The sequence below is a fragment of the Pipistrellus hanaki genome (genome assembly GCF_964339955.1).
Source record: "Pipistrellus hanaki genome assembly, chromosome: 4".
In the NCBI taxonomy this organism is placed as follows: domain Eukaryota; kingdom Metazoa; phylum Chordata; class Mammalia; order Chiroptera; family Vespertilionidae; genus Pipistrellus; species Pipistrellus hanaki.
Window position 1 is genome coordinate 72,369,269 of NC_140506.1, and position 26,951 is coordinate 72,396,219.

At 41.4% G+C, this 26,951-nt stretch overlaps 1 protein-coding gene across 1 annotated transcript; it reads left to right on the top strand.

The window, feature by feature from the left end:
- Positions 1-245: 245 nt before the first annotated feature.
- Positions 246-24,362, top strand: YWHAG (tyrosine 3-monooxygenase/tryptophan 5-monooxygenase activation protein gamma). Its single transcript, XM_084881576.1, has 2 exons — positions 246-559; positions 21,003-24,362. Exons 1-2 carry the CDS (start codon positions 473-475, stop codon positions 21,657-21,659), a joined length of 744 nt encoding a protein of 247 aa, XP_084737702.1. The 5' UTR covers positions 246-472; the 3' UTR covers positions 21,660-24,362.
- The last annotated feature ends 2,589 nt before the right edge of the window (positions 24,363-26,951 follow it).

Here is a 26,951-nt window from a genome sequence, read left to right on the forward strand (position 1 = left end):
GGGACCGGGCAGGGCGGAGGCCTGGGTGGGGGAGAAGGGGAGGCATCTGGAGAAGCTGGGACGCTGGAACCGGGGTGTAGTGAAGAACCACGAGTGTTGAGAGGCAGAGAGAAAGGAAGGGGCACCCTGAAGGCGGCGGAGAGCCGATTTGGGGAGGGGAAGCCCCAGAAGCGGAAGAGCTGGGGCGGAGCCTGGCGGGGCGCGCGGGTGGGCGGGCCCTGTGCGTCACGCGGCGTGGGCGTGGCCGCAGGGGGTGGTCCGTCCGCGGCACGCACTGCAGTCGCAGCCGTCTCACGCCCGTTCCCGCGGTTGCAACCCGAGCTGCAGCCTTTGCGCCGCCTCCATCCCTCTCAGCCACCCGCTGCGTGGTCGGTCCCCCCGGCACACGGCTCCAGCCGCGCCGCAGCTGCCTTCTTTCCGAGCCCTTCAGGCCTCCCCGGTTTTCTTTCCCGGCCCGACCCAGCCCGCGAAGATGGTGGACCGCGAGCAACTGGTGCAGAAAGCCCGGCTGGCCGAGCAGGCGGAGCGCTACGACGACATGGCCGCGGCCATGAAGAACGTGAGTTCCTCCTCCCCTCCCCCCGCATCGCCCCAACCCCCTTTGCAGACGCGTGGACGGCCCGTGGCTTAGTCGCCTGTGGCGACTGCAGGGCCTTCCCGCTCTCTTAGCGGACAGGGGAGGGGTCCCCATAGCGAATGGGGACCCGGGTTGTGACGCGGCCTCTCCCCGAGTGTCCCCAGGGCCCACGGCATTGCCTTCCAGACCTTCCCGGGGCTGGGGCTGGGGCGGGGGCGTGCGGGGCTGACCTCTGAAGTGGGGTCCCTGCCCCCCGCGGCTCCAGGGCTGCCGGGGGCCAGAGCGGGGGTCTTGCGCATCCTTTGTGCCCTGCTTCCCCTCCTCCCAGCCCTGGCGTGGGGGCGGGGGACCGCATGGATGCGGTTCCTCTTTCTCTCCCTGGCGTCTGGGCGGCGCCTTTCGCATTCACTCGGCTCGTCTCCGGGTTTCCTAACATCTTCCCCTCTTCCTCCCACCGCCCTCCCAGTCTTCCCCGCTGCCTCTCCCCACAGATCCCGTAGAACCTCCCTAAGAAACATGTAGGTTTCCCTGAAAACCTGGGCTCCGTGGTGCAGTCGAAACCTTGCCCACGTTTTTTCTTAACAAAAGGACCTTTCTCTCATTTCCCAAAGCAAGGTCCTCGTGCTTTTAGGAAGGGGGGGAACGTTTGTCTTGCTAGCGTTTTCATTGATTGTTCTCTCGACATGTCATTTCCATTTTTTCCCTAATGTTTTGTATTGAAAACGGTAGGTATTGTCTTTAAAATAAAGGCTGTGAATTTATCCGACTGGTTCAATTTGTAAGATGCTGTGTTGTTTTTTATAATACAGGCACACGTCTGTTGAAATTTCTATTAGGTTGAAAAAAAATATTGCCTCTAACCTGTTATTGCAAACAAAGCGATGGTGGGAGGCAGTATCAAGTCATTCCAGAAGATTCTGCATTTGTCATATTGCAGAGAGCCTAGACTGGGTGGAGGCTGGGAGGAGTTATTTTAAATGGGGGGGAAAGTGTTTTTAAATTTTTTTTGTTTTGTTAGATACATCTAAGGCTTACAAAAAACACACACGCAAGCTAGCACATCCTCAAGCTGATGAAAAGGGAATACTGATCTCTAATTGTCTGCAGATTCCTGCCTGTATTGCACCATTTTGTCAGTAACACTACATTTATCTAATAAGCTGTCAACGAGTTTGATTATTAGAGGAGGAGGAAGGTATTGAGCATTATTAAATGAAACATGGAAAATGAATCCAATTAACGATATAGGTCTCCCACTATCTTAATATTTAACTTCCTACCTTATGTAACAAAGATTTTTAAAAATATATCTTTAGTGTGAAATGGATTTAGATGTGTAGCTTTCATGTTAAATCTTTTTAACGAAGCAGTATAGGTATTACAGATTACTGAATAACTAGGAATTCACAAAAGATAAGCTGATGTCTTTATATTCAAGTCAGCTACACGAACAAAATTTTACCTCATTAAGCAAGACAATTGGTTCTGAAAGTAGGAGGACCAATGAATTAATATGTCGCCACAGTTGCTATCCTAAAACATACTAACGCTCAAATGAAAAAAAGTTGCATTTTTAATAGTTACAAATATTGGAAATATATTTAAAGTTCATGTTATTTAGACTTTTCTAATTTTTCCGTACTTCTAGTTTCACAGAAAAGCGAGTGACCTCCCACCTAGATCCAAAGCAACCCAGTGATGTCACACAATGACAAGAGGCTGCAATGCACCTAAGGGCTGGTAGGGAGTACGTAAATGGCATTTGTCCAAGGTAATGCAGAAATTAGCAGATAAGCCAGGTAGAATTGAACACGTCATTTTTCAGCAGATGAGGATTAGTGCAAAATATAATTTCATTTACCCTTTCACATGCAGGTCAGTGACCTCTAGATAAACATATTCATTTTTCTATTTCTACTTTTCTCAAGAGTGTATAGGACATTTGTATTTTTAAACATCCATCTCACCATTAAAATTGGACAGTAATGGAATAAAGATAGAAAATTGAAACAGTACATTTTATGGTCATAGTGCAGAAACGAGCTATATTCTTGGGTTTATTGCCTCTTATTAACTTGGAAGGTTTAAAAACCTTAAAAGATAAGACTTCCTACTCAGTCATTTTCAGTAAATGTTAGGGGATATTCTGTTACAAAACACTAGATTGGGATTGGAAAAGTTTTCTTATGCTGTATTTATGCTTCTGCTCCTTGATGGAGTTGGAAGAAAAAGCACTCAAAAAAAAACCAGACCTCTTTTCAAATCTGTTCACTGTGACTTTGATGAAGTAGGTTTACCTTGAACCTCATTTTCCTCATCTGTAAAATGGGTCAGTGCCTACTTGAAAAAGTAGTAAGGGTTAAATAAATGCAGTAGGAGCTCAAAATGAAAATTTATTTATAAAACTTTGTGGTTTTGTTTTTTTCTTATAAAAGTCATCTCATCATAGAGAATTTGGAAAGTACTGGAAGGTAAAAAAATACTCAGTCCTACATGTTGGAGGGGTTTATTTGCATTTAATGAAATTATTTTAGTAACACTGTTGGGATCTGTGCAGAGTGGTAGTTGTATGTAGATAACCAGGCTAGAAATAATATGCAGTATTTTGGAAAGGGGGAAAAAGGGAAATTTAGTCTTCTAAGACAGATGTGCAGTCTTACATTTAAGAAGACAATGAACACCTAGATTTTTCCTCCTGATTAGACAATGCTGTCTTGTCCTTTGGATTTTAATGGCCTGGGAAGTTAATGTTCTACTTAAGTAGGCTACTGCTATTTGCCTGGGGTAGGTGTAGGGAAAAAGGTCGGGGCTACTAATTTTAAGCCACTGGGTTAAGCAGGTTTAACTCGTGTCTGTGGCTGGAGCATTGGTGACAAGAGGCTACTTTTTTTCTTCTTCTTTTTTTATAAAAGTCTTTCTAGTAGAACTGATATACTTTAAAATTCTTGCTATCTGAAATACTCTTTTTCCTATTAGCTCTTCCAGGAGGCTAGATCAATAGCCATTATCTCTAATGGAGTAATGACACCTCTGTGGACTCTTCAGAGGTGGAGTTCTGCCAGCCATTATTCTAAGTCATGTGGTTTCAATTGTTCTCTTCTTGGGAGTGGAAAGAATACAGATAACAGTTTGCTTTTTATGTGTTATCTTTCACAATAACTGAAATGAATGTTAACTGCTTTTTGTAATTATTTAAAAATCATGTTGAGATAATGATGTTGCTAAATGTACATCTTCATAAATCCTTTGGATTAACTGCTGACCCTGGAGAGTATTTCATCCCTTAATACTTACCACACCAAACTAAATTATTTAAAAAAGTGGAGAAAATGACTTTGCTTTTTTAAAAAAAATTCTTTACTGTTTAAAGTATTATATATGTCTCCCTTTCCTCCCATCGACCTTGCTTTTATTGAGGTAAAAGTCACATAACAAACTAACCATTTTCTTTTCAAATTTTTTTATTCATTGATTTTTAGAGAAAGGGGAAACCACGGGTGGGCCGGGGGCTCAAACTAACAGAACTGTCTTCCCAGGACACAAATTAACCACTTTCAAAGGTATAATTCAGTAGCATTTACATATTTACAATGTTGTATAACCATCATCTCTAGTTGAAAAAAATGAGAGAAAATTATATCTTTAAAAGTGATGATGGTCTGGCTGTCGCTGGCTGGATTTAAAAATCTGACTGGTTCAGGAATGTGTCAGTAATGAAGTACAACAGCAAAGCCAGTGGTAATCCGTATCCCTTTGTCTTTGTTTTCTAACGTCTGAACCTTTTCAGCATAAATTTACAAAAGTTTACCCAAATAAATAAGAAAAATTTACCTGAAATCAGAGCAGACTATTAACTATTGGAGATCATGGACATTTTGCTGGTGGTTGTGTGTCTCATTTTCCACCCCAAGGCTGACTTGGTTATAGATGATTTCCCTATGAACCTATGCATTACTGAGAATGGTGAGCCATTCAAACATGGGATTCCCATAAATAAGATGGTAAATACAGTGGCTGGATGATTCTAAACCTGCCAGAAGCTTCTTTCTCATCCTTATATCACTAGCCCTAACCCTTTTATTTGGCAGTGCATTTTTCTGTATTTCTACCAGATTTCAAGGGATGTAAAAGAAAAGACTATATGTTTAATAGTCAAGGGCGGAGGGGAATTACATATAAACCACTATCTTTTGTCTTATTTTTTAAACTTTTTTTTTTTTTAGTGCTTGACCAGATATTTGAAACTATAATTATGGGGGGCTATATTTGTTGTCTTTCTAGTCTGCTAGTACCAGCTGCCTTATGGCCTTTTCTCTCATAATCATTTTTCTGTTTTCTTCCCCAAATTCCACGTTAGGTATCAGCTATCACTTTGGTTCACTATCAAACCATATCATCTTACTTTAAATTGGCACTTGTAGATATTCTTGAAATTTTAATGTTACTAATTTATGAATTTGAATAGTTAAATTACATGAAAAGTAATCAACAAAAATTCCCCAAAGAAAATTTTAATTTTAAGGTAAATGGTTAAATAACTGGTCTGGTCCCATGGTTTTGCAGAAACAATAAAAATTGTAAATCTTAAAGCGTTTGTATGTGTTTCTCTCCCTTTTAAAAGAACTGCCCAGCGGGTGTGGCTCAAATGGTTGAACGACATTCCATGCACCAAGAGGTTGCCAGTTCTATTCCAATCAGGGCACATGCCCAGGTTTTGGGCTTGATCCCCAGTAGGGGGCGTGCATTAGGCAGCCGATCCATGTTTCTCTTTCTCTATCTCTCTCTAAAAATCAATAAATACATCTTTTAAAAAAAAATAAAAGAACTGCTTAAGTCTAAACTAAGTTTTCATCAGCATTTCACTTGTAAGGAAGGATGTGTCCCACAGCGGTAGATTTTTCTTTACCTTGAGTGGAATACTCTTTTATTTATTTATTTTATTTTTTAAAATATATTTTATTGATTTTGTACAGAGAGGAAGGGAGAGGGGTAGACAGTTAGAAACATCAATGAGAGAGAGTCATCGATCAGCTGCCTCTTGCACACCTACTGGGGATGTGCCCACAACCAAGGTACATGCCCTTAACCAGAATCCAACCCAGGACCTTTCAGTCCCCAAGCCGACGCTCTATCCATTGAGCCAACCCGGACTCGGCATTGAGTGGAATACTCTTAATGTGCCACAAAGCTTTAGTTGGGTTGTGAACAGGTAAATAGAAATGAGTGTTCTCACATAGATTTAAAAAATTTTTTAAACAAATCTTTATTGAAAGTATTACATACGTCCCTTTTTTCCCCATTGCCCTCTCCCACCCCTTTCCCTCCAAGCCTTCACCACCCTGTTTGTGTCTATGGGTTATGCACATATGCATATGAATTCATTGGTTGATTTCCCACACACACACCCTCCCCTATTACATAAATATTTAAAAAATTTATCTTTCAATTATAGCTTACAGTTAATATTTTATATTAGTTTTAGGTATACAGCATAATGGTTAGACAGTCATATACTTAATAGTGTTCCCCCAACCTGGCACCATATATACTTAAAAAATATGTTGATTTTTTTACAGAGAGGAAGGGAGAGAGATAGAGAGCTAGAAATGTCGATAGAGCGTCATCGATCAGCTGCCTCTTGCACACCCCCTACCGGGGATGTGCCCGCAACCAATGTACATGACCTTGACTGGAATCCTTGAATCCACAGGCCGACGCTCTATCCACTGAGCCAAACTGGTCAGGGCCATACATTGATTTTTAACATGACATGTAAAACATTTCCAAATAAACTTTTCTGTCTTATTTTCTCCGGAATGTTATATTTTTTGGAGAGATCTAAAGCCAGACCTAGTGAGTAGGGCCCAGGTGTAGTGTCCTTAATAATTCTGTTACTATAACAGGTTATCAGAACTGGGAATATGACAGTGACAGCAATGGGCAGCTGAATATGTAATGACAGGAGCTCAAGAGGAATCCCATATCTACCCTCCCCCGCAGCTGAGTGAAGAGCAGCTGCGTTGGTATAGAGAAGTGAGAGAAGGCTAAGAGGTAACAAGAGGAAGGCTTTTATGCCCCCATTGCCCTTTCCCACCAGGTTTACTACGGAAGATCATTGAAATTTCTTTAGCTTTCTGGAAGGAATTATGGCATATTTAAATAGCCTCCATCTAGGAAACAAAGTTGCCTATGGTGCCAGTACTTTAAAGATACAGAGATAAGCTTAATTTTTTTTTTTTCCTGAATTGTTTCACTTCAGTACCATTCATTTCAGTATAATGCTCTTTTTGTGGCAGTTTTAACATGAAATAGTGAATTAGTATGTCTTTGAAGTGTATGTCCAGCATGAATAGTAGCTAGGCATACTATCCCATACTCCCTGCAGTACACTTTCACATTAGGCCTGCCTGGTCTGGGTACACCATGGGGATGGTTGTTCATTCCAAATCATACTCCAGTTTTCACATATGAACTACATCTGGTCTTTTCTAATATTTGTGTAGTAGAAATAAAAACTTTAAAGTTTAGACACTAGAATTTTTTTCTTCTAGGCTGAAAATGACCCAATCCAGAAGGGCAAGGAGAACTAACGATAGAAGAGTACAGTAGTAAAGAGCATTCTGAGGCAAGCAAAGCAAGTGAGCAGGGAAGGACTGTTCTAGAACACCTTGAATTTTGGGATGCTGTGGTTTTCTAAGAACCTGGTTTTTGGAAGGCTGTCATCAATGGGACTGACTACTGATGATTAAAAGGTCTGGCTTTTTAGGATGCTAGAAATTTTTTTGGGGAAAGACAAGTTATCACCATAATAATTCCCCAAGGACAGATATTACCATCATGTCTTTTCCTACAAGTTGCTTTTGTACATTGTCTTTTTCCCTTAAGATTTCAAGGATATTTTCTTCTGTCATTAGTATTTTCAGTGGCTGAACAATCCTCTGGGTGTGTCATAATTTAGTTGTTTTTTGTTTAACATTTAGGCTATTTCCAAATTTATAAATAAAACGTATGGCCTTCAGTCCCCAAGCCTCTATCCACTGAGTCAAACTGGCTAGGGCTATTTAGTTCTTTAGATTCCACATATAAGTAGAATGAAGGGTCCCAGGTTCGATTCCAGTCAAGGACATGTACCTTGGTTACAGGCTCCCGGCCCTGGTTGGGGGCATGCGTAAGGCAACCAATCTACATGTCTTACATTGGTGTTTCTCTCTGTCTCCCTTTCCCTTCCACTGTCTCTAAAATTCAATGGAAAAAATACCCTCAGGTGAGGATTAAAAAAAAAAAAAAGTGGACTAAAAAAAAACACCAAAAAACCACTTCCATGAATATCTTTGTGGCTAAAGCTTCCAAATAGTTTAGATATTAGGACAGAAAAACAAAAGAATTGCTGAGTCACTAAGAATAATTTTTTAGGATCTTGAAATTATCACTAGTACTAGGTTTTATCTCTTACAAATTTTGAAAAATGTAATTGTTGGAGTAGGTATTATATACACGGTTCAAAATTCAAGGATGCCCTACCCCTCTATCAATGGGAATAAAAGGTTCAAATGGGGGAAAGCTTGACTGCTAGCTTATTTGTGGTTAATTCCACAAAGTCTCCCTTTTTCTACTTTCTGGTGGTTAGAATAATTGCCTTAATAATAATATGGCCGAAACCGGTTTGGCTTAGTGGTAGAGTGTCGGTCTGCGGACTGAAAGGTCCCAGGTTCGATTCCAGTCAAGGGCATGTACATTGGTTGCGGGCACATTCCTGGTAGGGGGTGTGCAAGAGGTAGCTGGTCGATGTTTCTCATCAACGTTTCTAGCTCTCTATCTCTCTCCCTTCCTCTCTGTAAAAAAATCAATAAAATATATTTTTAAAAAAATAATAATAATATGGAGCCCTGGGTAGTGTGGCTTAGTTGGTTGGAGCATCTAGTACATCAGTCAGGGCATATGCACAAGTTTCGGGTTCAATCCCTGGTTAGGGTGTGTGCAGGAGGCAACTGATCGATGTCTCCCCCCACCTGGTTCTGGATATTAATGGCTTGGAGTAGAGTTTTTCTTCCTTGGCACTATTGACGTTTGGACCAGATTGTTCTTTGCTCTCTTAAGGGGGGCTGTCTTAGGATGTTCATCAGGATCCCTAGCTTCTGCTTAATAAATATCAATAGAGCTATGTTTTAAAAATTGCTACACTATAGCATAGTTCATACAGCGCTTTCTCACATACCAGCCACCGCACACCCCAAGGGAACCCCCCACCCTGATCTGAGATACCCTTCAGGGCAAACCAGCCGGCCCCAACCCATGCACTAGGCTTCTATCCTATCTAAAAAAAGAGTAATATCTAATGAAAGACTAATATTGACCTGTATGCCTGAATACTATTCCATCCTTTATAATAATCCTATATAATAAAAGGGTGATATGCAAATAGACCTAACAGCTGAACAATGGAACAACCAATCAAAGCACAATATGCTAATGACTAGAGGCCTGGTGCACAAAATTCATGCACAGAGGGGGTGGTGTCCCTCAGCCCAGCCTGTACCCTCTCCAACCTGAGACCCCTTGTGGGATGTCCGACTGCCCGTTTAGGCCTGATCCCACAATCCAGGACTGCTGGCTCGCAACTGCTTGCCTGCCTGCCTTCCTGATTGCCCCTAACCTCTTCTGCCTGCTAGCCTGATCATCCGCTAAACACTCTGCTGCCAGCCTGATTGATGCCTAACTGCTCCCCTGCCAGCCTGTTTGCTCCTAACTGCCCTCCCCTTCAGGCCTGGTCACCCCCAACTGCCCTTCCTTGCAGTCCTGGTCCATCTCAACTGCCCTCCCCTGCTGGCCATCTTGTGGTGTCCATCTTGTGTTCACATAGGGGCAGGATCTTTGACCACATGGGGGCAGCCATCTTGTGTGTTGGAGTGATGGTCAATATTACACTTTCATTAGATATTACTCTTTTTTTAGATAGGATAGAGGCCTAGTGCATGGGTTGGGGCCGGCTGGTTTGCCCTGAAGGGTGTCTCAGATCAGGGTGGGAGTTCCCTTGGGGTGTGGGGTGGCCTGGGTCAGGGGCCTGTGGTGGTTTGCAGGCCGGCCACACCCCCTTGGCAACCCAAGCAGAGGCCCTGGTATCTGGGATTTATGTATCTTTTACAATTGAAACTTTGTAGCCTGGAGCAGATCCAAGCCTCCTGCTCGCTCAGTGGCTGCAGCCATTTCTGTTGGAATATGTTTACCTTCTATAATTGAAACTTTGTAGCCTTAAGTGGATGCTTAGGCCTCCGAGGGCAGATGGAAAGCTTGGCTTTCTCTGTTGCTAGGGAAACACAAGCCTCCCTCCTGCTTGCTCTCTGTGGCTGTAGCCATCTTGGTTGGGTTTATTTGCATACTTGCTCCGATTGGCTGGTGGGCTTGGCTTGTAGGTGTAGTGGAGGTTTTGTCAATTTGCATATTACTCTTTTATTAGTATATGCTAAAGCTGCTCAACCACTTGCTATGAAGTACACTGACCACCAGGGGAGCAGACAGTTGGCCAGTCGCTATGACATGTACTGACCACCAGGGGGCAGATGCTCTAACCAATAGGTTAGCTTGCTGCTGATTGGGATAAAAAAGATGGAGAGATGGTCCCTCCCCCTCAGAACTGGGTGAGATGGGGCCAGACACGGCCTGGTGCCCTCCTGTGGTATCTCCCTGGCATGATCGTGCACTGGTGGGGAGTCCCTCAGCCTGGCCTGCACCCTCTTGTAATCCGGGACCCCTCGGGGGATCTCAGACAGCCGGTTTCAGCCCGATCCTCTTTGGGAGGGCGCCAGATGAAGGGTTCATGGCTGGGCAAGTGCCTCTTCAGCAGCGCAAGCCTCTCCCCATTGAAGCCTCTCCCTGGTAGGACTGATTGGGCGTGAGCCTGCAGAAGGCAAAGTGGGCCTGAATGAGCAGGAGCAGCAGGTAGGAGCTGCTGGTGGCGTTGGACTGTGGGTTTTGCCCGATCCCTGCAGGCCACCCAGAGGGACTCCACACATGCCAAATTGTGCCCTTGGCCTCTATTTGAATGGATAATGTGGCATTTTGTTTTTCTACTCAGTTGACATTTGGATTTTTTCTACTTTTTGGTTGTTGCTGCGGTGAACATTCATGTACAAATTTTTGTGTGGACATTGTTTTCATTTCTCTTGCGTATATCTAGGAGTAGAATTGCTGAGTCATGTGGTAACAACATTTTGAGAAATATTGTGCTTCAGTTCTTAAGCTGGAGAAATAGACATGTATGAATCCCTAGATCTTTAAGGACTAGGACTGTACAGAATATTATTTTTAAAAAGTGTCCCCTCCTTGGTTCAGAACAAGTACAGTGGAGAGCATGTGGGATTTTGAGCCATTGCATTTGGGTTCCATTCTTTGACTCTTAATTTTCTTAACTTTAAAATGGAAATAGCAATACTTAATCATCAAGGCTATTTGGGGGGTTGTAGGGGAATTACAGTTTTGGTGAAGAACCCAATTTGATACTAAAAAAGTTATTTAAAAAAATACAGAATAGTTGGGTACAAGTGATATTTGGAAACTGTAAAATTATATATGTAGGAAATAAACTGGAAAAAATGTTAGAATTAGTAATTCAAATAAAAACAGGGTTAAAGTCTGTAGTATATATTTTACTATTAGCTCTAATCCATATAAAGATATAATGAAAGATTTATATACAACTAAAATAAGTTTTTTTTTAAAAATATTCTTGGTGGAGGTGGGATTGTGATGGTTGAGGGTTTGAGTTAGTTTACATCAATAAACTTGTTTATAAAACAACAGGTTTTATTTATTTGTTTAAAGACTTGGTTTTCAAAATTAGTTTTAAACTTTAATTGTAGATATGATGAACAGGGCAAATTATGGAGAGGGTTTGTTTGAATAGGCACTACTGGTAACAAGTCATAGTTCAACCTTCTCTACCCTGACTGCTTCCCTCCCCCCTCACTCCTCCAATATATTTTTATTGATTTCAGAAAAGGGAGCAGAAGAGAGGGATAGAAACATCAAAGATGAAAAATAATTATTGATTGGCTGCCTTCTGCACGATCCCTACTGGCAATTGAGCCCACAATCCCGGCATGTGTCCTGACAGGGAATCAAACCGTAACCTGTTTCATAGGTCAATGCTTGACCACTGAGCCACACCAGCCAGGCAACCATTTTTAAATTATTGATTGGTATTAAATTCTTTTTAGGAGGTCTTTATGTAATAGAAATTAGACCTTTTCCTGTGATGTGTTGCAATGTTCACATTATCAGACTCCACATGGGTGAAAGAGCACAGGATTTGAAGGTAGAGGGTCCTGGTGCTACTGTGTGTTAATGGTGTGATTGGGGGAAAAATGCTTCATTTCTTGCATCACATATAATGTCTCACTGTAGGGTAGTTGTGAAAAGATCATAGGATTTGGTGGTATCAGAAAAACCCAGGTGCTCAGCCAGCTTTCCTCTCATCTCAGATCTTGGGTGTGGCCTGAATAAGCCATGGAAGTTTCATGAATCTTCTAGAATGTCCCTCTTTCTGGAATGTTTTTCCCTTCTGTAATTTTTATCCAGGGTGACTGCTGCAGGTTTTTAAAATCACAGCTAAAGTTGTTACTTCTAATTAAAATATTCCCTAAGCTTTCCAGAAATAGTTTTGCTACCTTAAGAATACCTCTGTGACTGATATTCTAACGTGAATAAGCTTGTTTCCTCCTTGGGGAGTTTTGCATCTTGAGCACAGTGTGGTGCAGGGTGACACACATGCAGGATGCTCAATGAATGCTTGATGAATTATCTAAGGAGTAACTTTTCCTTGCCATCAGACCTTATGGAACATGTTATATCAAGTTCTCTAGAATGATTATGTGCTGGAGGTCCCCAAGACTATCCCCCTAGATTTAATGATTTGCTAGGATTCAGCATAATTTCACTGGTGGCTCTGGTTTATTACAGTGGAAGGATACAAAGCTAGATGGACACAGGGAAAAAATGTTTAGAGTGAAGATCAGAGCAAATCAGGCGTGAGCTTTCAAGGGTTCTCAATCGCACAGCAAGGACATATGTCTGAAATGTATAACAAGGAAACTTTTTGTTGTTGTTGTTGTTAATCCTTACCTGCTGGTATTTTTTCCATTGATTTTTCAGAGAGAGATTAGAGAGATACATTCATTGGTTGCCTCTTACACATTCCCCAAGCAGGGCTGTGGATCGAACCTTCAACCCAGGTACTACATACCCTTGATCGGGAATTGAACCCACAACCCTTTGGTGCATGAGGATAGAGCCTGCAACCTGGGTATGTGCCCTGACTGGGAATCAAACCATGACCTCCTGGTTCACAGAGGCTGGGCCCAAGGAAACTCTTGAGACTCAGTGCCTAGCAGTTGTATTGGGGCTGGTCACATAGGCACCCTCTGCCCATCACATAGCAAAACCTGAGACTCCTAGAAGGAAAACGGGTGTTTAAAGTAAATCACATTATATGTACAGTTTAGGGACAGTGAGCCATTCTTACCAGGAATTGTGGGAACTCTTCTAATATCCAAGTTCTCAGATGCCAGCCAAAGGTCAGTTTTGCAAGTAGACCTTTCTAAAGATAGCAGTCTTGTGCCTATCTTGTTTACTCTTTCCTGCACAGAAAAGTTTAAGATATTTTACTCAGATATGACTTAGTAGACAAGTCATTTCCAGAGTACATGGCTAATTGTATTCAAGCAGAACAGAGTCACATTTATTTACAATGTTATTTCACTGCCCACACAGTATATAGACACCATGTTCATTACATACCCACTGATGCCCATCTTGTACCATGCCATCTTATTTCTTCGGTTTTTAGTGTAGGATGTTCATATGTAGTAATCACTGAATTTACCTTTTTCATGGCTTCTTGGCCCTTTCCATAGTCTCAAGGGTTTTAATCTTAGAAAAGAGTACTCTCCTCAATTCTTAGGGAAGAAGCATCAACACTAATGAACTAATATCTAATTTCTTAGTTTTAAACTGTTGGTGAAAATAACAGATTTCTCTGTCCCTTTTTCTCATAGTTCTTTTTTTTTTTTTTTTTTTTTTTTTTTTTTTTTTTTTTAAGGTTTTTATTGATTTTAGAGAGGAAGGGAGAGGGAAAGGAAGAGGGAGAGAGAAACATCAATGATGAGAGAGGATCATTGATTGGCTGCCCCCTGCACACTGGAGACAGAGCCTTCAATCCAAGCATGTGCCCTAATGGGGAATTGAGCTGGGATCTCCTGGTTCATAGGTCAATGCTCAACCACCAACCTACACAGGCCAGGCTACTCATAGCTCTTTATCTTCAGCTCACTAAAAGAAATTTATCTTTTGATAGTTAAAAGTAGTATAGTTATGATCTTTATTTTTTTAAAATATATTTTATTGATTTTTTGCAGAGAAGAAGAGAGAGGGATAGAGAGCTAGAAACATCAATGCGAGAGAAACATCGACCAGCTGCCTCCTGCACACCCCCAACTGGGGATATGCCCGCTACCAATATACATGCCCTTGACCGGAATCAAACTTGGGACCCTTCAGTCCACAGACTGACTCTATCCACTGAGCCAAACCGGTTTCAGTTGTGACCTTTATTTTAAAGTAAAAGTCCTTCTCATACAAGTCATTTTGAACTTAAGGATTTTTCAGAATTCTGACAAGGTTTTTAAAGAAACCTTGCTTTCCTTTGAACAGACTTTTTAGAGTTAAAAGCTGTTCCCTCTTAATTTAGTTTCTCAGTGGCAGAGAACATCTGAGTATGTTCCAAATGTGGTTGAGTTACTGTATCTAAAGGTGATATTGTTATTTCATAATCTCCATGTTCCAGTTTGTCTGCGGCAACTAGATAAACTTTACATGTGCAATATTGCTACCTTTGGATTCTGCAACCAAACTTTATTTTCAGTGTAAGAACTAATGGTATGTAGCATACTGCTGAGATAATTTGAGCTTTAAATAGTTGCTAGCTCTTGAAATAAGGATAGAATGATTTAGGTCAGTGGTCAGCAAACTGATTAGTCAACAGAGCCAAATATCAGCAGTACAACGATTGAAATTTCTTTTGAGAGCCAAATTTTTTAAACTTAAACTTCTAATGCCACTTCTTCAAAATAGACTCGCCCAGGCTGTGGTATTTTGTGGAAGAGCCACATTTAAGGGGCCAAAGAGTTGCATTGGCTCACGAGCTGCAGTTTGCCGACCACGGATTTAGGGGAAAGGCCAGGACTCTGTCTCAATAGCCTTGTGACCTCTGGCTCCTCCTTGCATGGAAGACATTTATCAGGTTGCACTAGAGACAGTCTTCTGTAGCTGCACACTCAGGGAATATAGGCTAGAGTCCTATGATATGTTGGCCCAAGGCCTACAGAGGCCTTGGCTTGTTTGAAAGCCAGTCTGGGGAATTTTTCTAGATATATGATACTAAAGTTTATGGAAAGAAAGTGTTGTAAGGTAGATAAGGAAGTTTCAGCTTAGAATAGAGCACAGGATAAAATGCAGAAGAGATACTTAATATAGGAAGATAAGTTTGGAGATTAAGAAATTTAGAGGCTTCCTAGGTGAGAACTAAAATGAAGGAAAATTATTCTCTAAAGTAATTGCTCACATCTCTATAGCACTCGACTGTGCCAAAAGCAGTTTATATCCTCCATCTGATACACCTTTACAATAACCTTATGAAAAAGGCAGAGGCCTCTGTTTTACAGATAAGCAGACTGGGGCCCAGTAAGATGACATATCTTGCTTTCAAGGTCACTTAGTAAATGGCGAGACTGGGAAAACCCCAGTCTTCTGGGATATTGGAACAGATATATCAGAAATCAACAGGAATGGCAATGGCCTGAGGATAACAATAGTTGTCTCCAAAGCCTAGAATATATAAAGAATTGGATGTGAGATGATAAGCCTCCTTATTCAGGAAAAGTGGTGTTTCTACAAGGGGATGTGGTAGGGGAGCAGAATGCACCTCCATCCTGGTTCCTTTCTGCTCTGAAGTCCAGTGTACCAAACCCAAGCTCCCAGTCTGGTCTGTAGCACTTAGGTCATGTCTGGTAGAGGTCCTGGTGTTCTCTAGCATTATAATGGAGAATTAGTAATGCATAGTAAGAGATTAACATAAAAACTGATCAAGTTTAGTCAATATTTGTATATTACTTGGATTTGTATATTACTGTTGGATATTGTGAAAATTAGCAAAGCATGATCAGTTCATTTAAAGAATGAATTGCAATAAACTAATAAAAATGATCTGGTTTACATTTTGATTTTTGAGAGATACTATTTAAAAAAAATTTTAAATATGTTTTTATTTATTTCAGTGAGAGAAAGAGAAGGGTAGAAACAACATCAATGATGAGACTCATTGATTGTCTCCTGCATGCCCCTTACTGGGGATTATCAAGCCTGCAACTTGGGCATGTGCCCTGACAGGGAATCGAACCGTGACTTCCTGGTTCATGTGTCGGCACTCAACCACTGAGCCACACCAACTGGGCCTGAGAGAGATTATTTAAATTATGCAACAAGTTTCAATAAGCTTAGCCCTTCCCCACCCCACCCCCTTTATAAAAGTGTAAATGATTCATTGACAGAAAACAAGTCTCTTGGGATCCCAGCAACCCTCTTCCCTCTATAGTTTAACAGATCTTTTTGGATTATATCTACCTACTACCCATTATATCTGTAACTAATATGTTGTTATATAAATGCTATGGTTGAGCTACACAGGAAACAGTGAGGCCTCTAGAGAGTAGCCAGTTTTAACGGGGTGGAAGGGGAGATGGGGAAGATTTCACAGGGGACATTAGTATAAACTTGGTTCTTGATAATTGTGTAAGTATTTTCCAGACAGGAACACTGGGACACAGTCTAGGCAGGGGCAGAAGTATGAAGTGTTTTGCAATTAATGTTTCAGCTGGAGCACATGAGAGGGTCAGGCAAGGGAACCACCTAATCTGCTGTAAAACTTAGGAAATAGTGAATGATCTGGGTTTCTTGATGTTGTGATTGATTTAGTATACACCAGTTTAGATGTGATAGTTAACTAGACAAATAAAAATGCAACCTCAGAATAGGAATAAAAAGTAAGACTCTATCCCTGCAAAATTTTCTGTTTCTTATGGTTGTCAGACACTTGCTACTCTATATGGATGGCTCTGATGTCACAAAAATCAAATTATATAAATTAAATGTAGTGTTAGTGATTTGATTTAATTTCTTTATTATATTAGTTTCAAATGTACAACATAATGGTTAGACTTTTATGTAACTTATGAAATTATCCAAAGTTAATAAATCTAGTACCCACCTGACACTATACATAGTTACTTATTTAAAATAGATTTTATTGATTTTTTACAGAGAAGGATAGAGAGTTAGGAACATCAATGAGAGAGAAACATCAATCATCTGCCTCCTGCAAACCTACTGGGGATGTGCTCGCAACCAAGGTACATGGCCTTGATCGGAATCAAACCTGGGACCTTTCAGCCCGCAGGCCGGCACTCTATCCACTGAGCCAAATTGGTCAGGGCCATACGTAGTTATTATAATATTATTAACTATATTACCTATGCTGTTCTTGACATCCTCATGGGTATTTTGTAAGTGCCAATTGGTGCTTCTTAATCCCGTCATCTTTTTCAGCCAGCTCTTTAATCCCCCTTCCATCTGACAACTATGTAGTTATTTCCACTTTATTATTCATAATTTTGTTCTCTATTTCTTCTTAAAGAAGTCTTAAACATTTCTTGTAAGACTGTTTTGGTGGTTGATGAACTCCTTCAGCTTTTTCTTGTCTTGGAACTCTATCTTTTCTTTGATTATAAATGATAGCCTTGCTGGGTAGAGTAATCTTGGTTTGTAGGTCCTTGGTTGCCATTACTTTGAATATTTCTGGCCAATCCTGTCTGGTCTGCAAAGTTTCTGTTGAGAAATCAGCTGGTAATCTTATGGGGGCTCTCTTGCACATAACTATCTGCTTTTCTTCTGGTTCTTGTAAGATTTTATTTGTTGTCTTTGACCTTTGGTATTTTATTTTTATAATTTTTAAAAATATATATTTTATTTTTTTACAGAAAGGGAGAGGGATAGAGAGTTAGAAACATCCATGAGAGAGAAACATCGACCAGTTGCCTCCTGCACACCACCTACTAGGGATGTGCCCGCAACCAAGGTACATACCCTTGACCGGAATCGAACCTGAGACCTTTCAGTCCGCAGGCCAATGCTCTATCCACTGAGCCAAACCGGTTTTGGCAGACCTTTGGTATTTTAATTATGATGTGTCTTGTGTGGGCTTCTTTGGGTTCATCTTGTTTGGGACTCTACTTTGTGGTCTTATTTGTCTATTTCCTTCACCAGGTTAGGGAAGATTTCCTGTCATCATTTCTGCAAATAGGTTTATAATTCCTTGCTTTCTCTTTTCCTTTTGGTACCTGATTAATGTGGATTTTGTTACTTTTTCTTTTAATATATTTTTGTTCATTTCAAAGAGGAAGGAGGAAGGAGAGAGAAATAGAAACATCAGTGATGAAAAAGAATCATCGGTTGCCTCCTGCATGCCACCCACTGGGGATTGAGTCCACAACCTGGGCATGTGCCCTTGACCAGAATCGAGCCCAGGACCCCTCAGTTTGCAGGTTGATGCTCTTATCCACTGAGTCAAACCAGCTAGGGGGATTTTGTTACTCTTGATATTGTTTCATAGGCCCCTTAAACTATCTCGCTCTTTTTTTTTTTAATTTCTGACTGGTTCTTTTTAATGGTTTCTATCTCTTTGTGTAAGTTTTCATGGAGTTTATCTATTCTCCTAAGTTCCCTGAGCATCCTTATAACCAGTGTTTTGAACTGGTAGATTGCTTGCCTCTGTGTTCGTTTAGTTATTTTTCTGGCGTTTTGTTCTTTCAAAGTATTAGGTAGATCTGCTACATCTCATAGTCTTGATTAGGTGGTTTTATGTGTCCTGTGAGACCCAGTCTCCCTGTTCACCTGAGCTGGGTGTCCCAGCAGTGTCTCTTAACGTAGGTTGTATGTATCCTATTGTAGTTGAGCCTTGATTGCAATTGGCAGGTTGGTGGGATTGACCCTCAGGCCAGTTAGCAAACTGGCCATGACTATAGCAAACAAGCTGTTTAATAAAAACTGACCCTACAGAGTGGATTTCGCTTTGGCAGGGCTCTGGTGCCTGCCAAGTTCACCCTTTGGGTGTGTCATCAGTGGAGCTAATTGGGTGGTTCTCTGGTATGGTCTGAAGCCAGCCAGGCATGTTGGTTCTGGGAGAGGCTCTGGTATAGGCCAAATTCAGCTACTGCCTATCCCTGGCCTAGAGCCACCTGGTAGGAGCTACAGAATGATCTGTGGTTGGTAGCTTGGATGTATCTGGAAGAGAGGCTAGGCTATGCTGCCACTAAAGCCAGGCATCACTCAGCAGGAGATACAGGGCATGCTGAGGCCAACTACTGCTTGTTTGGGGTTATAGACCTTTGAGAGGTTTTCTTTAAAATCCTTACTCAAGGAAGGAGGAAAGGGGGTGGGTGGCAGGGGGAGAGAGAGAGAGATACACTGATGTGAAAAACATTGATTGGTTGCTTTCTGCACATGCCCCAACCAGGGATTGAACCTGCAACCCAGGCATGTGCCCTGACCAGGCATTGAACTGGCAATACTTTGATGCACAGAATGATCTTCAACCAACTGAGCCGGGTGACCTTTGAGAGGTTTTAGGACAGTCCAAAGCTTGAGCCAGGTCCAGTAGGAACAACCTGTGAAAGAGGCTCGGGCTGGTATATGGGTTGTATAGGGTGAGGTCTCAAATAATCAACAGGATGAGGCAAGCAAAATTAGCTAGTTGGATGGAGGCAGATTTGGTGCCCACCTAGGAGGACTTAGCAAAAGAGCAGTGGCATCTGCCAGTATTTTGTCAGGGCCAGAGCTGCTCCTCCATCCCATACCCTAAAGCCAGACAATTCAGTTCCTTTCCATATGTCCTCACGCTTTGAGCTGCTGCCCCAGCACTGGAGCTCAGAATGAGTGAGTGTGTTAGCAAGTAAGTCCATGCCAGATCTTTTAAGAGGAACATCTGGGACTCCGGTAGCCCTTCATCTCACCATCTCACCCCAACTGAATCCTCACTGATTTTTACAGCCACAGATTATGGGGCTGGGATCCCTTGCTCCTCAGGGAGACCTCTGTAGTCAAGATGTCCCTCTGGATTATTTTTTAATTTTATTTACACACACATACACACATGTGTGTGTTTGTGTGTGTGTGTGTGTGTGTGTGTATTTTAGAGAGAGTGGAAGAAACAGAGAAACAGAGAAACATCGATGTGAGAGAGACACATCTATTGGTTGCCTCCCACATGTGCCCTGAAGAGATTGAGCTGCAACCAAAGTATGTGCCTTTGACCAGAATTGAACACAGGATCATTTAGTCCATGGGCTGACTTTCTATGCGCTGAGCCTAACTGGCTAGGGCTCCCTCTGGATTCTTAACTGCCACAATATAGGTTGTAATTTTGATGTGGTCATGAGAGGAGGTGAGCACCGCATTCATTTACTCTGCCATCCTGACCAGAGTTCTCGGTGTGCTGTTGCTTTAGTTTTCTCAAGACAATTAGTCTTTGGGATGATGAGGACCCTTTAGAAATGCCCATATTGAAAGAAGGATTAATTCCTATTGGCCACCTCAGTTCAAAAGTACTTTGTTGACCTCTCCACTGTTTTGTATTGCTAATTGTATTCAGTCAGACACTACAACAAATATGTGTTCCCCAAGTTGCTAAAATCTCAGTCCCATGTCCCCAATTTTGACTAACTTTCTGAGGTTTATAATTCATATGCTAACACAAGAGCAGAAAAACCTACTTCTTTCTCAAAAGTCTGCTTGAAGTTGACCATATTCTCAACCAGTACTCAAAATATTCTCACCCAGAAGTTTAGCAGACAGGGCACTATTAGAAGGAAGCTGTCATTCTGTTCTTCAGAGAACAGAATGGTATGTAAGAGGTATATAAGCCACCTATAGAATTCCCTAGGATTGATTGGTGTGTATGTAATGGTACGTGAAAGAGGTTGACCTTTTGCAATTCAGATAAAAATTTGATTTGTCATCTAATAGCTACACTTGACAGTTCCTTTATGGAACAGCTATGTGATAGGTATGTGTCCTTTTATAGGTGTGAAGCAGGGATTCAGGCACCATTGACCTAGTTGCTTTTTTTCTATTTTTTTTTTTTTCTATTGCTCTTTCCACTTCCATCTCCCTTCCATACTACCACACAGCCTGATAACTTCTCTGCCTATTAATCTTTTTAATCATCTGATGGATGTTGTATGTTTTAGCTGTTTATTGTTATGATTAACCCAACTGACATCATCCGTACCATAACAACTCTTTATTCTTTTCCTCTTAATAGGTGACAGAGCTGAATGAGCCACTATCCAATGAAGAAAGAAATCTTCTCTCTGTGGCCTACAAGAATGTAGTTGGGGCACGCCGTTCTTCCTGGAGGGTCATTAGTAGCATTGAGCAGAAGACTTCTGCAGATGGTAATGAGAAGAAGATAGAGATGGTCCGTGCGTACCGTGAAAAAATAGAGAAGGAGTTGGAAGCGGTATGTCAGGATGTGCTGAGCCTGCTAGATAACTACCTGATCAAGAATTGCAGTGAGACCCAGTATGAGAGCAAAGTGTTTTACCTGAAGATGAAAGGGGACTATTACCGCTACTTGGCTGAAGTAGCCACTGGAGAGAAAAGGGCGACTGTCGTGGAATCATCTGAGAAGGCCTATAGCGAAGCCCATGAGATCAGCAAGGAGCACATGCAGCCTACTCACCCCATTAGATTAGGCCTGGCTCTTAACTACTCCGTTTTCTACTATGAGATCCAGAATGCCCCAGAGCAAGCATGCCACTTGGCCAAGACCGCCTTCGACGATGCCATTGCTGAGCTCGACACTCTCAATGAGGACTCCTACAAGGACTCCACTCTCATCATGCAGCTCCTTCGTGACAACCTAACGCTCTGGACAAGCGATCAGCAAGACGACGATGGTGGAGAAGGCAACAATTAAGGCCCCTCAGGTGGACTGGCAGCGCACGCTGATGCTACTACTGCAGTCTTTATTTTTTTCCCATGAGTTTGGGGGTCGGGTGGGGGAGGGAAAGGGAGGGGTGACCTTCCTAGGGAGAAACCCACGACCTGTCCTGTCTTTGATCGCCTCTTTGACATTTTTGCCAAAATACCACTAGTGGAAAGTCAGGCTAGCTGTGCTGGTATTGGAATAGCAGCCTCACATCGGCATATGGACTGTTCTGTAGATTAATGCAAGTGGAGCTGTCTGTCTTTAATTTAACTTATTGCTAGATAATAGGATTTTAAAATGAAAAGAAAACTTCAGTGGAATGGCCCTCATTCAGTAAGTTCTGTGGTTCCAGTAAGGATTTTTATGTACATATGCTCTTGTCTTAAGTTTTGGGTACTTTCTATCTCATCTGTTTTAGCTGTGCATTTTTTTCAGGGTGTACTCTACCAGACACGGAATAGTTTAAATCCCAAACTGACAGACTTGGAACATAAGGTATATTTATCCTTATGGTTTTTAGGCCTTGCTAGTTTTCTGAAGTCTCTGATTAGATGACAGTATTAACACTAAATTGCAGTTTACAGTATTTCTACATTACAGCCATATGTAACATCAAGCCATTGACTGTGTATTTTTCTTTGCTAGTTATTTTGGCTTTACATCCTTATTCAGCCATATCCGGGTTGGTTATCTCCTAGGCCAAAGGCTTGCCTGAGAAGCATCAAAGCTACTTTAGGTATTGGTTAATAGGTGCTTGGCAGGTGGCTGTGGGATTTTTATCTTTCTTTCCTCTTTAAGTCCACCACAAAGTTATTAATCACTTTAATAGAAATGTTAAACACCACAAAAAATAGAGAAAATTCAGGTCTGTATGTCATTTATTGCATTGATATTTTCAGAGAAATCCTGATTTGTAAGCTGCCACAGCTCCTTCCTCAGGGATTACGCTGCCATTTCGCTCTTCACTTGAGTCTTCCCCACTGTACCTTTTGCTGATGCCACTCGGGTTGAAAAGCTGTGAGTTATAGAAGCTGGGTGGTCGTTTTGAGAAAGTTTGTGGTGCAGTGGGTGAAAATTTAGGTGCTAGAAGCTTACTGGTAGGAAAATCCAAAAGGAAGAGCTCTATTCATAAACACTCTGTCAGTTTTTCCTCCCTAAATCATCCCCCCCCCCCCCACCACCAATCAGTTGTTACAGGAAAACAAACTAAAATCATTATCAGATAATAAATACTAAACTCCTATTTGACCAAAACTTTTTCTATATATTTTTTTCTCTTTAACAAAAACATGGAGATCAGATTCATTTCTTGTGTAATCAGTGCATGTTTTAGAATTGAAGGAAACCACATTGCTATCTTCACAAATTTGTTTTCATTTAGCTTTAGGTCCTCCATTCTCATTTTGGATAAACCTGTCTGAAAACATAATCTGTTGCATGTGTGTTCAGCCTTTTTTATAAAATCAGTAACTGTGAATTCCCAAGATAGGTCATGACACCAGACTTGCTTTCTTTAGGCAAGGAGAGGTATCAGTAATGATTGAGGAAAACTGACACTTGCTTTTGCTAATACCAAAATTGAGCTTACCTTTAACAGAATCCAGGTGACAGTGAAGATTGAATGGTGATGATACTCTGTAACATTGCACAGTTTATCCAGCATGACTTTCCTTAGACGGTCCCCTTCCTCCCTTCCTATGCTAGAGTGAAAGTCCCAATTAACTGAATCCTGCCAGAAGAACTAGTAGAAGAAAGCTTTGCAGCTCTTTTGCCATTACAGAGCTCTGAAGTCAATGCCATGGAAGGGAAAAGATTTGAGGGGGGAGGGTAGGTGGGGCTTCCCTTAATTTATCTTCATGTCCAGTGAGCAGTGTTGTGTCCTTGTAGCATTTGGAAATGATTTACTGGAATTACAAAACCTATATATTTTTTTAAAATTTCAGCTTTGGCTCTGGCTGCTTTTTAGAATAATGCAAGATAAAATCATACCTGAGGGCTAAAAATGAAGAGGAAATGGGAGACTTGATATTTAAGCAGCTTGAATGGTTTCTTTTCTTTTCTTTATTTTTAAAGAAATGCACTTGCCTATGATATTGTCTCTACAGTGAAATGATTATTCCTCCATTACTCTATTGATACAATATTGTGCATGCTAGTGTTGTATTTCTATAAAGTAGCTTGAAATTTATTAACTTATACTGTAGGTGTTATGTATTCCTATGACAGAAAATTAAGTCTTCAAATTTTTAAAAGTTTTTTTTTTTTAATTTAACTTTTCCTTTTGGGGGTAAAGTTTGCTCTACCAAATAGTGATTGTAACAATTTGATCTGTTTTGGATGTTGCTATAGTGACATGCAGTTATATATTTTGTTTTTAAGGGGGGCGGGGGGCAAAAGAAACACCAGTGTTAGCTTAATCTTAATGTCTGGTGTTTGTCATGGTGAAATTATAACTATTACAGTGTAGGAGAACAATGAATATGTTCTCTGAATGAGCCTTTGTGCTTTTTGTCATGTTATGCAGTGAACTATTTTTAAGGTCTAATCAGTGATTATTTTTCCAACTCCGTGTTTCTCTAAGAATTATTTCACACACGGACCTTCTTAGCAGTTTTCCTCAGTGATGGAATATCATGAATGTGAGTCATTATGTAGCTGTCGTACATTGAGCAAATAAACTTACAGATCTGACGTCAGTGCTACATAGTTTCAAATTATTTAATGATTTTAAAGTTTCCTTTGCTTTTCAAGGTTTGATTGGAGTTGGCCTCCTCTCTCCCCACTCAAAGAATGAGGTTGGATGGGGGGGATGGAGGGGGGGTAGCGCTTTATCAGGAATCAGACCTGGGTTTACTAACTTTGAAAAAACATTGCACCTTTTGGGCCTTCATTGTTTCTCCTACAAAAAGAGTGCTTTCAACTAGATCTTTGAAGGTGGCATACAATTTGTGAGAAGTGCAAAGACCTTTCTTTGAATCATGGCGCCTCTTGATGTTAGGGCAAATGAATGACTGAACTTCTGAGCCTTGGGTGGTTGGGCTTAGGGGTGAGTGTAAGTCTAAAACTGCTGGGTAATGTGCCTGGTTCAGTATCTCTCAATTAGGTACCCAGTATTGTTGGAGATCTAATTATGTGTTTGATGATGTAGTTCTTACAAATGTTTATTAATATTCTAGAGGCCCGGTGCATGAAATTTGTATGGGGAGGAGGTGGTGTCCCTCAGCCTGGCCTACCCCCTCCCCCCCCCCCCCCCCCCCGCAGTCTGGGACCCTCGGGGAAGTCTGACCGACAGACATCCTTAGCGCTGCCGCCACAGCCACTGTGCTTACCAGCTCAGCCACATTCCCCCTGTGGGTCAGTGCATGTCATAGCAACTGGTCAATTTGCATATTGGCCTTTTATTATATAAAAGGAATGTTTTGGACTTTTTAGTCTTTCTGAAGTGGTCAGCAGCCATAGTTAGCTTGCTGTTGCTGATGGCATCTATCAGAATGTGTCCACCACCTGAACTGCATGCCTGGTGTATGGGGTGTTCTGCCTTGACCAGCTACAAAGAGGGTTGTGTCTACAGGAAGGAATGCCAGGGCAAAGGCTTTCCTCCTCCATCAATTTGAGCATGTTCCAGAAAAGGAAAGGGAGGAAAGGGAGAAGGCATAAGAAGCACTGGTTCACACGGGGGGGGGGGGGGGGGGGGGAGCTTTTTAATTTTTTGAGAAATTGTAATTCCTATTTTAGGAATAACACGGTGTGACCAGGTTTTTGCCTATGTAGTCATGAATTCATTCAAAATCATCCTGAGAGTGCCACTGCAAGTATAGCTGTGGAAATAGACATGACCAATGTGCCTAAGGTCCCTCAACTTGTTGATAAACCCACATTGCATCCCCACCCAATATTTGGCCCTCCTGAGCTTTGCCAGGCTATTTCTGCTCAGCTAGGACAGTGGTCGGCAAACTCATTAGTCTACAGAGCCAAATAACAGTACAACGATTGAAATTTCTTTTGAGAGCCAAATTTTTTTAAACTTTTTAAAATATATATATATATATATATATATATAGATATATATATATATAGATATAGATATATATAGATATATATATATTTTTTTTTTTTTTTTTTTTTTTTTTTTTTTTACAGAGAGGAAGAGAGAGGGATAGATAGTTAGAAACATTGATGAGAGAGAAACATCGATCAGCTGCCTCTTGCACACCCCCTACCAGGGATGTGCCCGCCACCAAGGTACATGCCCTTCCCCGGAATCGAACCTGGGACCCTTCAGTCCGTAGGCCGACGCTCTATCCACTGAGCCAAACCGGTTTTGGCCAAATTTTTTTTTTAACTTATAACGCCACTTCAAGACTCTCCCCAGCCGTGGTATTTTGTGGAAGAGCCACAATCAAGGGGCCAAAGAGCCACATGTGGCTTGCGAACTGCATTTTGCTGACCATGGAGCTAGGAGACTCAAACTGAGTAGCTGCCAACATTCAGCCACACTGAGAGTTTTTGTTTGTTTTAATTTTATCGATTTCAGAGAGGAAGGGAGAAACATCAATGATGAGAGAATCATTGATCGGCTGCCTCCTGCTCGTCCCACACTGGGACTCAAGCCCACAACCCAGGCATTTGCCCTGACCAGAATCAAACTGTGACCTCCTGGTTCATAGATCAACACCAGCCACTGAGCCACATTGGTCGTCCTGAAAGCTTTTAATATGGGAGTTACTGTGGGTAGAGAGATGAAGCTGACATCTTGCTAACAGGAAAGTACAGATATGGGTAAGGTCTGTAGAGTCAAGCTTATTGAAAATAACACACTCTCCAAGGCTAGTCAGAAAGAAGGGTTAATTCCTGAAAGTTGCTCTTTTTATACCCTTGTTCCTTCCATGTAACTTCCCATATGAGTACCTGGAATTTTACAGAGGACTTCAGCAAACACTTAAATCTCTTGCGATAAAATGTTTGTTGCATTTCTATCCGGTTTTAGAGAGTTCCTTAATGCAGCATTTTTCAAACTTTTTCATCTCAGGACCCCTTTACACAACTCTTAAGTGCTTTTGTTTATGTGAGTTGTATCTAAAACTGGAAACTAAAAATACTTAAAATAATAAAAACACATTACATGTTAAGATAATTTCATGAAAAGTAATTGTTTTCCAAAATGAAAACAGAAACAATAGCATTATTTTAGAATTCTGCTGTTCTCCGTAGAGCTCAGCTGGACTCATTAGCTGTTTCAGCATTCAATCTATTGTGCTATGTTGTTTGAAGTATTTGGAG

What these genes read in the sequence shown, in the direction of transcription:
- YWHAG (XM_084881576.1), top strand. Translation starts at nt 473, where the DNA reads ATGGTGGACCGCGAGCAACTGGTGCAGAAAGCCCGGCTGGCCGAGCAG. An exon ending in TGGCCGCGGCCATGAAGAAC is followed by an intron (nt 560 to 21,002) that starts GTGAGTTCCTCC and finishes TCCTCTTAATAG; the next exon opens with GTGACAGAGCTGAATGAGCC.